Here is a 14,943-nt window from a genome sequence, read left to right as displayed (position 1 = left end):
ATGCTTCATTAGACGTCATCTCTGGATTTTGGAAACCTAGCATAAGCCATGTTCATCCGGAAAGAGACAATTCCAATTTCCAGTGAGCTGAATATTTTATTGTGCTTAAAATACTTTTCTGTTTGGTCAATCATCCCATATTTCCTCTTTTATCTTTTGAACATGGCCATCGATCATCTCAAGTCTAAAATCCTATCCGTTGGTATTGAAAACTGCAAAAAATCTTAGAACTCATCATAATTTTGAGAATATATTATATAAGACCATTTCTCGGTAAGAATATTTACAAGAGGATCCCCCCCATTTATACGAGTTAATACTGGCGCTACTACCTACTTTAAAAGGCTGTGATAGTGCTTGCTTCTATAAAAGGAAAGTAAAAGACGTACTTCCAAGGAATTCCAACTCAGGAATGGACATAAAGCTGAGTAGGGAATAGCAAGTTTGCTTCTAATCCAAACAATGAAAAAAGGCTCCCAAAAGCCAGACCTTACACCACCTTGAAGCAATCAAATACACACACTAAACTAAATTTCTATATTTTCATTTTCACATAAAAGAGAGTTGAGAAGTGACTGAGGGGGATAGAGGGCTTCCATCCATGGAAGACGTGATAGTGGAAGCCCTTCTATCTAATGAACGGGAAGCTCAGATTTTAGCTGCCAGAGAACTCGGTAAACTTGCAACCAAACTAAGACAGAAGTTAGCAGAAAGAGGGATCATTTCTCGGCTCGTTACGATGCTTCGTACGCAAGATTATGAAGCCACTGAAGCGGCACTCTGTGCTCTGCTTTGTCTAGCTTTTCACAGTGAAAGGTATTGTTTGCATCAGTTAAAATTTGCAGTCTTTGAAATTGCATCCGACGGCATTGGCTGTAGAATTGTTCCCCATCTAATTTTACTGTGATTTTGCAGAAACAAGATCCGAATTGCAAATTCTGGTGCCATACCAGTATTGCTGGAGATCATTCAACGCCCAAAAGAGTCATTGATTGACCTTGCAGCAGCAGCCCTCTTGGTTCTTTCTTCTTGCTCCGCTAACAAGCTAGCAATCGCGGCATCTGGGGCTATCCCGATCCTGGTTGGATCCCTGAATTCCCAATTGGCAGAAGAACGCGGTTTCCAGAATCTAAGCGTGCAGGCTAAGCTCGACATCATATCCACATTTCACAATCTCTCCACCTATCCTCCGATAATCCCATCTATTGTTTCTTCTGGTATGGTAAAAGCCATGCTTCAACTAATGTATGAGTTCGGAAAACAATCAAAGATAATTGAGAAAGCGATGGCATTACTGGAGAAGATGGTTTCCTCGTCAGAGATTGCACTGGAGGAGGTTGCTGAGACTGCTCCTCTTGTAATCCACTTTCTAGTGGAGGCCGTCGAAGAAGGTACACCACTATGCAAAGAGCACGCTGCAGCTACGTTACTGGTCATGTGCCAAAGTTGTAGGGACAGATACAGAGGAATGATTTTGAGGGAAGGCGCTATGCCAGGGCTGCTACAATTGAGTGTTGATGGGACATCGAAGGCCAGGGAAAAGGCCAAAGCTCTGCTGCAACTTCTTAGAGATTTCTCAGAATGTCGTACGCGAGAGGAACGATCAAAGAATCGGCTCTTGGAACATGTTATGCAACAGATTGATAAAGGAGACACAACTGGGACGGGTCTGAGACTTGTGGAGGAAATGATTGCAAGACTTAGGACGTAGTAATTTTTAATCTTTTCCCACCTTCTGCGTGTGCCACTGTTATTGTAGGTAATCACGTTTTCTATTGCCTCCCGTATTTTTTTCCCCCCACTTTGATTTAGACCTCTCTGACAATGGACTATCTATGAACACCACACACTCCATTACTTAATTGCTACTTTTCTCTCAGGATTTAAAAAAAAAAAAAAAAAAATTCATGGAGGATCCTCTGGGTTTTTCATTTAATATTGATGTTTTAAAATGGATGCTGTAATCCTTTTTACGAAAATTTGGAAGTGGAATTAGTTTGATTTCAGGTCAAAGGTGTAGGATGATTTCAATAAGAAGTCAAAGCGTGATCTTAATAAGGAGCCAATACCCTAGAAATCATCGATTTATTAACTTTTATGCTACATTTCTTTATTCGTGCAGCATTTTTGCTGTCACCCGAAGTTATCCTTCCCAGTGCTGGGTTTCCCCAGTCAGCAGGATAACTTAGAAAGGGTAATAATGTTGCAACAGGAGAGGAAGGGATAATAATATTCCTCTCCTCAGGAATATTTGAAACGAATTGGCTCCATAGAGATAAAATTGGAGGAAAAATAAATGTCGCAATAGGAGAGAAACTTAGAAAGGGGTCGAGCGGTACAAAGCAGCTGCATGCCATATAAGTAGTAACTAAGCACCAAAGAACGTCTATAAAACGCAAGCAACAGCGAGAACAGGTAATAATCTTTTATCTTCATCATATGCTACTCTCTACATTTATCTTCACGTAGAGATGAATGTGTAACTAGTATCTTCTTAAACAAGTACGTGCTTCTCACGATTATCTTATTTAGTGCAACTTAACCTCTCCAGAACATACCAAGGCATACGACCTCAAAATTTAGATGCAAAACATGTAGCTAGAATGCCCAAGGCAACACTTCACCTTGACCTTTTGTAAAAAGCAAATGCCACAGCAACGGTAGTCACTGCTCCAAGGACAGCAACAGTTGTCAGGACATCACGCTGCTCCCATCTTCCAATCCAGTTTGAGAGCTTTCCTGTTCCCTTTTGTACCTCTTTCTCCTGAAAATTCACATCTCTGCAACATGAGACTCCATTAGCACCTTGGCAACAGCTTGAACTACTTTCATTCTTTTCCTCGCTTCTGATTTCTTGTGGCTTCTCTGCATAATTGTTAAGACTTGTACCATTTAAAAGCTTCTGCTGATGCACGTTCTCAGCTTCTTCAGTAACTCCCATTTGGCCTCTGAAGTAGACAACAGAAACATCACACAAGGGCATAAATTACATGATCAAATTTTGATGTTTTAACAGTGTCTGCATGTCAAAAAGTTTCTTTTGCTTAGATGGCAATAACTTCAATAGTAATATATACGTGGCTACACATGAATGTTCTACTCCTACATTCTCTTTCATACTTCTAAAGTATAAAGCTACATCTTCTGAAAAGCATACTGTATAGCAAGATATCAATATTTTGGGCAAGTATTATGTAGATAAGTATCCAAGATTCATGTCAAGAAAAGAAACATTCCATCCAAAGGATGTTATATGTTGCACTCAATAATAAAATGTTTTTAAAACTCAAATGCTCGGTTGTCAACATCCTTAAATGGTTACCTCATGATTGCAGCATTCCAACTTAGATTGGGAAAAGAAAAAAGAAAAAAGAAAAAGAAAGAAAGAAAGAAGAAGATAAATTTGTGTTCAGCTTTTGACACAGATTTTGTGTTGGGAGATGAACAATCCCGTGCAGTATAGTTCAATAAAACTGCCAAATAATGTCCCATCTGATGGTGGAAAATGAGAACCTGTCTCCTACTAAAAGGTATGCGGACAAATTTGAATTCTGACCCAGGTAAGATTAAAAGATTAGGGAAGTAATCTGACCAGAGTACAAGAAAATCAAAAAATATATTGATGAAGACATTCTCAGAAATATAGACAGAGCCCAAAAAGTAAAAAAGTAAAACAAATGGGACCATACGGTGGTACATGCAAAACAAGTCCAACAACAAATCTTCTGGAGTGAGGTCAGGAAAAAATTTAAAAAGAGCAGAAATGAAGACAAACCTCCAAATTCGCTCAATGATTTCTCCCTTCCCAATATGCTGATCAAGCAGTTCAGGCACATCATTAGGCGTAACATATCCATACCTGCATGATCAGAAAAAGAATTCATCACAAAAAAAAAAATCTGCAACAGACCAAAGATCACTGATCTGATGATTTGGTTCTTCATGTCTTTGATAAGCGGTCAATTTACCACATCTCTGATGAGTGCTCAATACAGAGAGCTTTACAAAATACATATGGGATAAAGAGCCGGACCAAATCAGAGCAAATAGAAACTCCAAATCCAAAACAAACAAACAAACAAAATGCACGCACACGCGCACACACACACACACACTTTTTTTAAAATCAAGTCATTACCAATGGCCATCAATTTTCGCTTGAGCATTGGCACTGAAAATGATCACATTGCCAGCATACTTATGGCCTCCAATATGAGAGCAAGCAGTCACAAACACCTGGCTCTTTAAAGCCCTGGAGTCAATCTCTTCTTTGAACTTCTCAATCAGAACAGGTCCACAAACACCACACCTTTTGTCTCGATTATTGTGAGCACAAACAAAAACATATGAACCAGTCAAAACCTCCTGTTTACCAGCAGCCCAGGAGTTCCCATTAACAAGCACATCCTCCACAAACCCATCCACATCCGAGTCCTTCAAATCTCTTCAACAAACAAAACCAAAAACAAATTAACATACATGCATATATATAGAGACACATAGAGAATCATCAACCATCTAGAAGAACACACTTGTAACACATGATGACAACAGTTGTAGTTTTTATACTCGTGAACTAAAGCTTTAGCAAGTAAAACAACTATACAAACGAAATTCACTTGTAGGACATCAAAGTTACATGGATAAAAGCATAACATGGAAGATGCCAGCAAAGTATGACCTAAATTCATAAACCCAATAGTACTACTCATAACAAAATAAAAATAAAATAAATGAATGAATAAATAAAATGAAAGTCAGACACTAGAAGTATTAGTCAATTAATTACCTGTACTTGATCATATCAGGGAAAACCAAAACATCTCCATCCGATAATTGCAAGTCCTCAAGCCCTTCGCATATGGTCAAACGAGCCTACCACAACATATGAAAATAAATTGAGTACAATATATCGAAAATACAAGAGTAATCTCCAAAAACTCTGATACAAAACACAATCAATTACTCAAATTAATCCAGAAACATGAAAATATAGTAAGCTAATACAGTTAAAACTGCATCTCTTCTGCGTAATTATGTAATATGAAATCGACAAAGCAGCAGAGAAATTCGTAAATTTCGACCAAAAATGAAAACCTGAAATTGAGAGTATAAACCTTGATTTTGATATCAGCCTTGCGAGCTTTAAGAGCAGCTGAGAGAAGCTTGGGGAGAAGATCGGAATCGGAGGCTTCAACACGAGAAGGCCAGGAGTCATGAGATTTGTAGCAGAGGAAGAGGTGACGTTCGTAGGGGTCAACTGTGCCGGCGAGATTGCTTTGGTACATCTCCGACCGCTTAAAACCAAACTTGAGATCATCTTCCTCGGGCAAAACAGTAGAAAAGTACTGGGTCGTTTCTCCGGTGGAGGCCATAGCTGGAGATCGCTTCAGCGAGAGGAAGGGTTTAGGAGAGACTTTTCCTGGATGACCGGAGCGCGACCAGAAAAATGCGACTGGGAAAGAGGACAGGAAACGAACTGCGCGTGAGAAGGTATTTATATGCATTTTAAACATTACTAATACACTTGAGCTGAAAAAATTGGGGAGGCCCGCCCTAGGATCGAGAGGGAAATTACGAGTGCTCTGGGCAAGGAGGTAACGCTCAATTAAAAAGAGTAAATCTTACGCGCTATTACTGTATTCGTAATGTATATATTAATCATCGTTAAATTCATGATATATATGCGTAAAAGTTAAATTTTATATAATTATCATTCATTTATTCAGTACTCACAATATATATACTGTTAGTGTAAGAAAAATTAAATTCAACTAAAAACTCATAAGAAGGCACATGATCGGCATGCGTAAAATGGGTATAGAACGAGATACACATTTATGATTTGAGGTAATTTTGTGAAGGCAAAAGATTCAGCCACTAACAATTTTCTTGTCTTTAATTAGCAATTTTGGTTTGCAACAATATGATCATTTGATTTGGAAATTTTTTTTACTGATATCGTACGAATCCATAAATTACAATTCAAGAATACTACAAATAAACTACCAATTGTGCTTAGATTTGAAATAAGAGTTAGACTCTACGAGAAAGAGATAAATTGAATGATATAGGAGGAAGAAATGTAACTGAGAGATCTTGAATTCGAAACTTCCCACTTATACTTCAAAGAAAGAGATAGAGTAAGAAAGTGAGACTATTTTCCCTGTAAATTTGTTAGTACCAAAGAAGAAATTGTATTAACATTAATTAAAAAGATACTCATATAAAGCGAACTTTGCGTAGACATCGACCTTGACTACTAGATTATCAATGTTTAAATGTCTCATTGACATTTTGGTTTTTACTAAACAATAGCTTTTGACGGTTTAAACATTCAAATTAAAAATCTTTGATCTATTTTCATAGTATAGTATGTACAGATTCAATTTTATATTTAGTTGTGGCAAATTGGACAACAATTACGTCGAATAGTTTGGATGTTTGTTTTAAAATTTTACTGTAACTTGTTATAGAATTTGCAGGAAAACTTTTTGAATTATGTTACAAAACGAATATTTTGGATGTTTGTTTAAAATTTTACTGTAACTTGTTATAGAATTTGCAGGAAAACTTTTTGAATTATGTAAAAACTTTCCTTTTTAACACCAAAAAAAAAAAAAAACTTTCCCTTTTTCCCCTTTTCCTCTTTTCTTTCTTCTTCTCTCCTTCTCCCCCACCCCACTATTCTTCTTCTCTATTCCCGGCGACTGCTTGCGCTATTACGCATCAACCTTTTCTTTTCTTTTTTTTTCTCTCTCTCTCCCTCCCTCTCCTCTCCTCCCCTTCTCTCTCCTTCTCATTCCCTCCCCCACCACTTCCTCCCCTTCTCATCCCCTCCTCTCTCCTCTTCTCCTCCTTTCTCCTCCCCTCCCCTCTCCCACTTTCCCCACTCTTCCGACCACGTCCTTCCCCCTTCCACCCTCCCCCTCCCCCATGTGCAATCTAGTCGCGCTGAGGATGGCTGGGAAAGGAGGTGGCAGGGAGAGTGGGGAAAGGGGGAGTAGGGAGGGGAGAAGAAAAGGAAAGCAAGAGAAAGGAAGAGAAGAGAGGAAAAGGGAGAGGAAGATAGAAAAAAAAGAAGAAAAAAAATGGTGGTTGGCGCCAGAGAGTTGCCAAAGGCTCTGTGGTGGTAAGTTGAGATGGGGGAGGAAGAAGAATAAAAGAAAGAAGAGAATTTTTTGTGTGTTTGAGGTGAGGGGAGAGAGAAGAATAATAGAAAGAAGATAATTTTTTGTTTGGTTTTGAATATTGTAAGGTGTGTATTTTATAATTTTAAGGAGTGTTTTCACGTTATCGTAGTTAAAGTTGTTAAAAAATTTCTAAGATAAAAACTTGATAAAAAATTCGTTTGCCAAGCGAGACCATAGTTTAGTTCAATGGCCGATGATGCATTTTCATTGCATGATTTACAGGTACTAGAAGCAACCCTTTTAAGACTACCAAGAATTTGACCCCCAAAAAAGAAAAAGAACACAACAAAACCCGTAGTAGCAGAAAACTATTCTAATCAGAAATGGAAACTACTACTTTGACTATTTCCATGACAACATGTCATGCGTGATTCAAGCTGAAAAGAGTACAGCAAATGGTAGTTCACAACTTTTTGACTATTTCCATGACAACATGTCATGCGTAATTCACAGGTGCTAATCACTACTACTGCTTACAAATTACAATTAATGCCATAATAAAGCACTTTACAATTGCCGCGCTAGGTGTTCCTTCCAATCCAAGAAGATTACATCACACGGTGAAATTGTAGCAACTGTCACAGTGGTACAACAAGAATCAGAAGAAATCGATTTCCAAATAATTACCTGACGGTTTCACATCCACGCCAGGTACGTCAGGTTTGGGTACTCTTAGTATGTCATCGATTGGGAACGGCTTCGGCACGTCCGGAGGGCTGGCACAGCGAATTAGAGCCCAGTTGACACTTTGAAAGAATGGATGTTGCTTGATCTCAGTGGCGCCGCGCCTGTATGCAAGCCGATGTTGTGGTTCCTTAACCAGTAGTCCTCTGATCAGGTCCCTTGCCGCAAAACTCACAGTTGGTGACTCTGGAAATCTCAAGGGTTGACCAACCACATTGAACAAAGTTGCCCTATTGCCTGCACCTTTGAACGGAGTCCTCCCAAACAAGAGTTCATAGAGGAAAATTCCGAACGTCCACCAATCCACAGCGCTGCCATGACCTTCACCTTTGATGATCTCTGGCGCCAGATACTCATGCGTACCCACAAATGACATTGATCGGGCATTTGTTGGCTCAGCTATGAGCTCAGGAAGAGGACTCACTTGATTGTGTATTTCAGCTCTTGGTTTCATCTTTTTCTCTTTCCTGTACTTGCCAAGAAGACGTGGCCCGAAACACGTAGGTTGGATGCAAGCTGGTTGGATGGCACAAGATGGCTCAATACAAGCAGGTTGAACACAGTATCCAGAGTTTTTGGACTCCAAGCTAGAATTTGAAGATTTGACAAGGGTTGGGCTCACAGCACATCTAAGCGAAAGATCAAAATCTGAAAGCATTATGTGGCCATCCTCTCTGACCAAAACATTTTCTGGTTTAAGATCTCTGTAGATGATACCAAGCATGTGCAAATACTCTAAAGCAAGGAGAACTTCCGCCACATAGAACCTACAAGTAGACAAATGTGATAGTAAGCATGTTGGCACTACTAATTTATTTAATGGGGCATCCGTCTCACAATTCACAAGTTACCAACTAAAAAGATGCAGAAATTTTATGTCTTGTGGAGGTGAATTTTAGAAAATTATGCTAATATAACCCGTATAAAATGTTTCATGCTCTGAGTATGCAGCCCTTGCCTAAAGGTAGGTTATAAGAATAGATTGAACCTGTTTTATCCAATTTATCCAGGCTTTTTAATGTCTTTGCACATCCTTATGATTATTTGAGCTAATTTATCAGTCAACTTATACAAATGAAATCAAGTATTTAGAACTGCATTCCATATTCTTCTGTCATCCACAAGCAGAAATATAAGGAAGTTCAAGATTTAACCACATGAACCAGATACTGAGACAACAAAGTCATTAAGTTTGAATTGCCCTCAGCGGGATGAAAACAAAAAATCAGGCCAAAACAGATTTGAACAGTAACAATGGTTCAGAAGCTGAAATGATCATGATTTCTAGCATTTAAAGAGCGGTTTGACTAAGGAGAGTCAACTTCCTCTCATCCACAAAGACAAAAGCACCCACTTCCACAATTTCACTATTCTTTTCTTCTTCCATTTATGATTTTTAGCCTGTTCGTGATAAATGCTCAGAAGGACAAAAATGGTACACAAATTTGTAATTAGTCAAGGGAAGCAGAAAATGATCCTGATGTGCTTTAACCATAACCACTGAAATAATCATTCAAAACGAAATAGTTAGTAAAAGCACTGAAAGTTGATTGCTCAGATAGAATTAACATCTGAAGAACGCGTGCATGCGTGAACAATACCAGAAAGCACGAGTTAAACTTTTTGACTTGTACAGCCGTTTTACTGCATTTATTATTTTCCATGTAAGCAGAAATGGTCCTTGGAACCTCCCAAGGTAGAGAAAGCTTGTCTTCACTATACAGTGGATACCTGATCATACTTCAGATGAACAGAAACTTGAAATTGCCATAATAAGCTGACAAAATACAGATAATGAGGAATACAAAACCAACCTGGCAGCGTGCTCTGTGAAAAACTTCCCAGGTTGTCTTTGGCGAAGTGCGTGTAAATCTCCTCCAGGGCAAAACTCCATGACCAAGCAAGAGAACTTTTCTGTCTCAAAATGTGTATACAAAGTGGGAAGAAATGGATGATCCAGTGACTGCAATATCTCTCTTTCTGTCTGAGCTCTTACAAGTTTCTTCCTACTAGCTAGAGCTGCTTTGTCCATCACTTTCATGGCAAAATAATTTCTAGTTCCAGCTAATTCTGATAGATAAACAGTTCCTATATCCCCACATCCCATTTTCTTCAAAAGTCTGAAATGCTTCATTTCCAAAGTTCCATAACGAGATCTGACAGCTTGGATTGCTTCCCATCTTGTGTCATTTGCCTTGTGTGGTTTGTATATTGCGCTGCTGAAACTGCTGGAGCTGCTTTCATCACTGATATCACTGCCCGTGCTGCCTCTATAAATACTCGTTTTCCTGCTCTCAACAAAATCACAGGAGTTGCTAGGTTCCCCACTATCACCGGATTTCCCAACACTGCTAGCGCATTCACTGATTTCTGTAGTAAAACTTTGTTTAGCTTCTGTGTACTGTGTAGCAGAGTAAAAACTATTCTGAGGACTTGGGCAGAAGTGGACTCCCAATTGAGATGGCAATTGGCTGTTTACAACTCCAAGAGTTTCTTTAGATCTTAAATGTGAAGGAAGCTCCAGAGTCTCCATCAAGTCGCTCGGAATACAATTCCTTGCGTTGTGGTCAGGATGCTTACCGCAAGATTCACTTTCCAATTCCAAAACCCCCACCCCAGAAGTATCATGTGTTGTTTGATCAAGATCATCATCAGGCCCCAAAAATTCTTTTTTCTCTTTGTCTGACCTCATGTGGAGCCTCATCGAATCAGGCACACTGTCCTTTTGTGGATGGTCACTGTATGTTTTATACAGGTTCTTTGAACTGATTGTGGAACCTGTAGGTGTACTAGTTGCCTTCATTCCAATATCCACATCTCTCACATAGGATGAAGATGAAGAGCATCCCTCATAGCCAGATTTTTTAGCAGATGGAGGGCAGAGAGGATGACCAGTCCCAGAAGCAGAAGAAGATAGGCTATAACCCAGTTCAGTAACAGAATTATGAGCCCTTGGCAGCGATCTAACGCCGTCTACAAGTGATTCCATGGCAGATTTTGGAGTAGAGAGTGTCCTATCACAATTAAGTTGGTGACAATATTTCATTAGCCAAAACTGGAATCATATAATGCTTATAGAATATAGAAGAGTGTGGCCTTAGAATTGGTAAATGACTACTGAAGAAATCGAAAGAGTGGTACTAGCAATAACCCCGTTATGAGCCGTAATCACACAAGGAATCGAAGAAAAGGCATATATAATCACATGAACCAACAAACAAAGTTATCAAATTCACTGAATCTGAAAAATCCCATTGCAGACACCATCAGCAAAAACTCATTAAGCCAAAGCAATTCCCAAGGATCACGGAGAAAACAAAATCCTCTCTTGATTCATAATTAAAGTAAGAGACACCCAACAAAAAGTTCCTCGTCCAGAAATTACGTCTTCAAGAAAATTCCATATCAAAACAACCAAAAAGAAAATGATCCAAGAATCACTAACAAGGATCAAACCAACGTGCAGCAAAAGCAAGAATACACATAAGAAAGAATCTTGGACAGCTTTAACATGCCAGGTCTGTGAACTAATTTCATTAGTGCATAATTTAAAAGATTTCAGTTTTCTGTGTTCAATCATTTCTGAGGAATTGCGCAGGAACAGTGAACTGAGTGAAGAAAGAAAGAACAAAAGAAGAGATTCTAGGTAATACCTGATTAGAGAATGGCGCAGACGAGGAGTGGGGGACAATCTCTCATAACTATTGAGACAAGCGAGAGTGAAAAAGACCCTTCCAAGAAGTCTGAAAAAAAAAAAAGCGAAAGAACTTTTGTGTATTGGGAACAGCTTTTCCCCTTTTTTTTCTTGTTTTCGAGTCTTTTTCAGATCCGATCGAAACAAGAGAGACTTTTGTGAAAGCAATCTACCACTGGTAGTCCACTGCCAGTATAATAAATTCAAGGGTATTCTTGGGTTAAATTTCGTCGTTTAATGCGGGGGAGGTGATAAACTGTTTTTTTTTTTTTTCTTTTTTAGTTTCAGTACTGGAATCGGAACATGGGAATTGAGAACGTTAAACGTGAGAAGAAAAAAAAAAAGAAGAAGAAGAAGGTCCCGTAAACTAAGGCCACAAGCAAAGCTAAAGCCTAAAAAGGCAGCAAAGCATAGAAAAAGCAGGCACAATACAGTACAAGGATCAATTTTCTGATACAAAGGCCGTCCCTTTTTCTGTGGATGTTTCCCAATCAACAATTAACAAGGCTTCCATACCCAACTTTCTTGCTTTTTTAGTACAGTTTTTATTTTCTTAGTATTAGTTTATACTTTATACTTACATTTTAAAACATTTCTTGTTCCTTGAATTGAACCCAAAAAGTAAAATACAAAAAAGGGTACACAGACTCCGAGTCTCTAACCAATTATTAGTTTATATGATTATTTATCTTTTGGTTGGATTAGTGAAAATGTTGACCTGAATATTAAAAGTGTCAGGCTTCTTTCCCACTTTAGTTGTATTATTAAAAGAAAATTATTTAGTACATCATTAGCTCACCAACACCAGATAATTTCACATCATTAGAATGTTTGTTTTTCTAAGTGTTTTTCTTCTTCTTTTTTTTTCCTTTTGCAAGCAAGGGGCTTCTTTACAATAACCTATTTCTCGCATTATAAATGTTTGTTGTGGATATCTCTATACTTAGTTTCCCTTTTTTTAAGTGAAACGTTTTGAATTAAAAATCATTAATTTATCATTTCTCTCGTTTTACTATCCAATCTAATGTAGTTCTTTCCCATTTTAACGAGGGTGACACAATTTACATTTTCTTAACTTCTCGTGGACACCTGTGAATACGTAAATTGCCTACAATATGTTTCTTCCATTTGGCCTTATATATATAAGGTTCCAAAACTTCTAAGTGAAGAAAGAAAGTGTGTGAGTCTTACACTCTATCAATACGTAAAATTTTTTTTTTTAAAAAAAAGGTGCGGATTTTGGGGCAGCGGCTGAATATATTTTAATTTGGCGTTTATTCCACCGAGTAAATGCCGGAGTGCTGTAGCACCGGAAAGCCAAATTAATACGCTTAGCGTCTTGCCCTTTAACGCACATACTCTAGTGGAGAGCTCGCGTCGTGATATGCCTTTAATAGTTTTACTTAGGCTTAAATACATAGTGACCCCTTTAATTAGGTCTGATTTCAATTCAACCCTCGTGTTCCCGAATCATACAAAATATCCCCTAAAATGTGATGCCTATTTGTTTTTAATGACAAAAGCCGTGATTAATGTGTTTGGATAGAAGATTGTTTGAAACAATTACTGTACCACTTCTGGTGCTATAACATATGTGAGATAAAAAGATAATTAGGAATTTATGTTTTGGAAGTAAGCAAAATTTTGACCGCTGTCTGGGGACAAATCTTCTCGACTATATGTAAGTAACAAGAAAATAGCTTCCTATTCCTTCTTTCTAGATCCAAAAACAACTCCTCAAAAATTTTAACCGTTGCTCCAAATATACTCTTTAACAAAAATAAAGTATACCCAATACATTTCAGAGAAATATCTCTCAAGAAAAATCTATTCAACTGGTCCCAGAATTAAGAGAATTGGAAAACCGTGTATGTGACTTGCTAGAAAGAGAAGAGATGGAGAACTGCAACCAATGCAGTTAGGGGTGTGCAAAATCGAAAAATTCCGATTTACCGACCGAATTCAATTCGGAATTTCGAATTCGGTAATTTGGAATGGAAATCGGATATTCCGATTTCGAATTGGTCGAATTCGGTAATGAGATTTTTCAAATCGGAATTTTTTATTTCGAATTCACAATTCGAAATTGAAATCGAAATCGGAATTCAGAATTCCTATTTCGATTTCAAATCTGTTTTTCATATATATATATATATATAATATAACATTTATATTATAATAATAATTTTTATATTCATGAATTCGGTGAAATCGGAATTCTTATTTCGATTTCAATTTTGTTTTCACACATATATATAATATTTTTATATATATATATGTAATATAATATTTATATAATAATAATAATAATTTTTATATTCATGAATTTGGTGAAATCGAAATTTACCGAATTCTGAACGAATTCGAATTTGGAATTGGTGAATTCGAAATCGCTTCGGGTTTGTTTGGATAGTGACTCTATCCCAAATAATATTTTGCTTGCATCATAAACACAATTTCCAATCCATCTTTTTATATTCCCAACCACCTTTTTATCTCACATACATCATATCACAAAAAGTGCTACAATAATTATTTCAAATAATATTTCAAATAGTACTCTATCCAATCGGTCGAAAATTCTGATAACAAAATTCCGAAAAATTCCGATTTCAAAGTTTTGAATTACCGATTTCGATTTCGATTTCGATTCGCACCCCTAAATGCAGTCAAATAGAGACTCGCATAAAAAGTAGAAACAATAAAGAAATAGTGCATCAGCAGGAGACAATAGCTTGGATTGTTGAAGATTCCAGTGGAAATTTGATGCATTGGCATGTTCCTGTTTATATTCTATTAGGTACCTTCAGTCTAAATCCTTGTTGTCATTGGGCGAACTGATTCCCTATTGTTGCTTCGCTGCCTGGCTGATCCGAACAAGTCTCCTCAACCAGTTCCTTCTATAATAGTAGTAAATGATATCCTTATCCTTTTATTTGTGTAGTTTATTTTATGCAATTCAGTTAGTTAAGGTTAGTAGAACCATAATTATAGGTTAATCTTGCCTTTTTTATTCTCTAAAAGTTTCTAATTTCAATCATTCTCGGAAAATAATTATTTATCTTCTATAATGCAAAGTAAAAACAGACCACAACAGCCTTTTAAAGAGGGGAAGAAAAAAAAAGGGACCACGATGTTAAAGGATTACATAATTTTTTTATAGTGAAAGGTTTGGAAAGTCTAAAAAAATTCCTAAGGAAAATTAAAAAAAAGGAGGACTCGTACTGGTGTTTTCTTTTATGTTTTAGGAAATTTATAATGTCAAGATTTGCATTTTAAATGTTCTAAGCGACAACAACGTAATAAATATTAATTTGGGAAGGCTTCGGAGTTTGTAGTCTAGTCAGTCTCCCTCTCCCATAAGCAATGCAT

The 14,943-nt window shown here is 37.4% G+C and overlaps 3 protein-coding genes across 3 annotated transcripts; 1 reads left to right on the top strand and 2 right to left on the bottom strand.

The window, feature by feature from the left end:
• Nucleotides 1-336: 336 nt before the first annotated feature.
• Nucleotides 337-1,875, top strand: LOC113753875 (U-box domain-containing protein 4). Its single transcript, XM_027298141.1, has 2 exons — nucleotides 337-816; nucleotides 916-1,875. Exons 1-2 carry the CDS (start codon nucleotides 602-604, stop codon nucleotides 1,709-1,711), a joined length of 1,011 nt encoding a protein of 336 aa, XP_027153942.1. The 5' UTR covers nucleotides 337-601; the 3' UTR covers nucleotides 1,712-1,875.
• Nucleotides 1,876-2,334: 459 nt separating this feature from the next.
• Nucleotides 2,335-5,506, bottom strand: LOC113753095 (altered inheritance of mitochondria protein 32-like). The gene is made up of 5 exons (XM_027297185.1): nucleotides 5,118-5,506; nucleotides 4,790-4,875; nucleotides 4,139-4,444; nucleotides 3,776-3,859; nucleotides 2,335-2,948 (listed from the first exon to the last, which is right to left on the bottom strand). The coding sequence occupies exons 1-5, from the start codon at nucleotides 5,373-5,375 to the stop codon at nucleotides 2,621-2,623; spliced, it is 1,062 nt and encodes a 353-aa protein (XP_027152986.1). The 5' UTR covers nucleotides 5,376-5,506; the 3' UTR covers nucleotides 2,335-2,620.
• Nucleotides 5,507-7,613: 2,107 nt separating this feature from the next.
• Nucleotides 7,614-11,878, bottom strand: LOC113753961 (serine/threonine-protein kinase D6PK-like). The gene is made up of 3 exons (XM_027298241.1): nucleotides 11,531-11,878; nucleotides 9,692-10,891; nucleotides 7,614-8,644 (listed from the first exon to the last, which is right to left on the bottom strand). The coding sequence occupies exons 2-3, from the start codon at nucleotides 10,864-10,866 to the stop codon at nucleotides 7,792-7,794; spliced, it is 2,028 nt and encodes a 675-aa protein (XP_027154042.1). The 5' UTR covers nucleotides 10,867-10,891; nucleotides 11,531-11,878; the 3' UTR covers nucleotides 7,614-7,791.
• Nucleotides 11,879-14,943: the final 3,065 nt, after the last annotated feature.

The sequence above is a fragment of the Coffea eugenioides genome, chromosome 11, assembly GCF_003713205.1.
Source record: "Coffea eugenioides isolate CCC68of chromosome 11, Ceug_1.0, whole genome shotgun sequence".
NCBI lineage: Eukaryota > Viridiplantae > Streptophyta > Magnoliopsida > Gentianales > Rubiaceae > Coffea > Coffea eugenioides.
The sequence above is the reverse complement of the archived record's forward strand: the minus strand, read 5'-3'. Positions and strand labels throughout refer to the sequence as shown.

What these genes read in the sequence shown, in the direction of transcription:
- LOC113753095 (XM_027297185.1), bottom strand. Translation starts at nt 5,375, where the DNA reads ATGGCCTCCACCGGAGAAACGACCCAGTACTTTTCTACTGTTTTGCCC. An exon ending in CCTGATATGATCAAGTACAG is followed by an intron (nt 4,445 to 4,789) that starts GTAATTAATTGA and finishes TGTTTGTTGAAG; the next exon opens with AGATTTGAAGGACTCGGATG. An exon ending in ATCATTGAGCGAATTTGGAG is followed by an intron (nt 2,949 to 3,775) that starts GTTTGTCTTCAT and finishes TGTCTACTTCAG; the next exon opens with AGGCCAAATGGGAGTTACTG.
- LOC113753961 (XM_027298241.1), bottom strand. Translation starts at nt 10,866, where the DNA reads ATGGAATCACTTGTAGACGGCGTTAGATCGCTGCCAAGGGCTCATAAT. An exon ending in TTCACAGAGCACGCTGCCAG is followed by an intron (nt 8,645 to 9,691) that starts GTTGGTTTTGTA and finishes GTCTACTTGTAG; the next exon opens with GTTCTATGTGGCGGAAGTTC.
- LOC113753875 (XM_027298141.1), top strand. Translation starts at nt 602, where the DNA reads ATGGAAGACGTGATAGTGGAAGCCCTTCTATCTAATGAACGGGAAGCT. An exon ending in CTAGCTTTTCACAGTGAAAG is followed by an intron (nt 817 to 915) that starts GTATTGTTTGCA and finishes GTGATTTTGCAG; the next exon opens with AAACAAGATCCGAATTGCAA.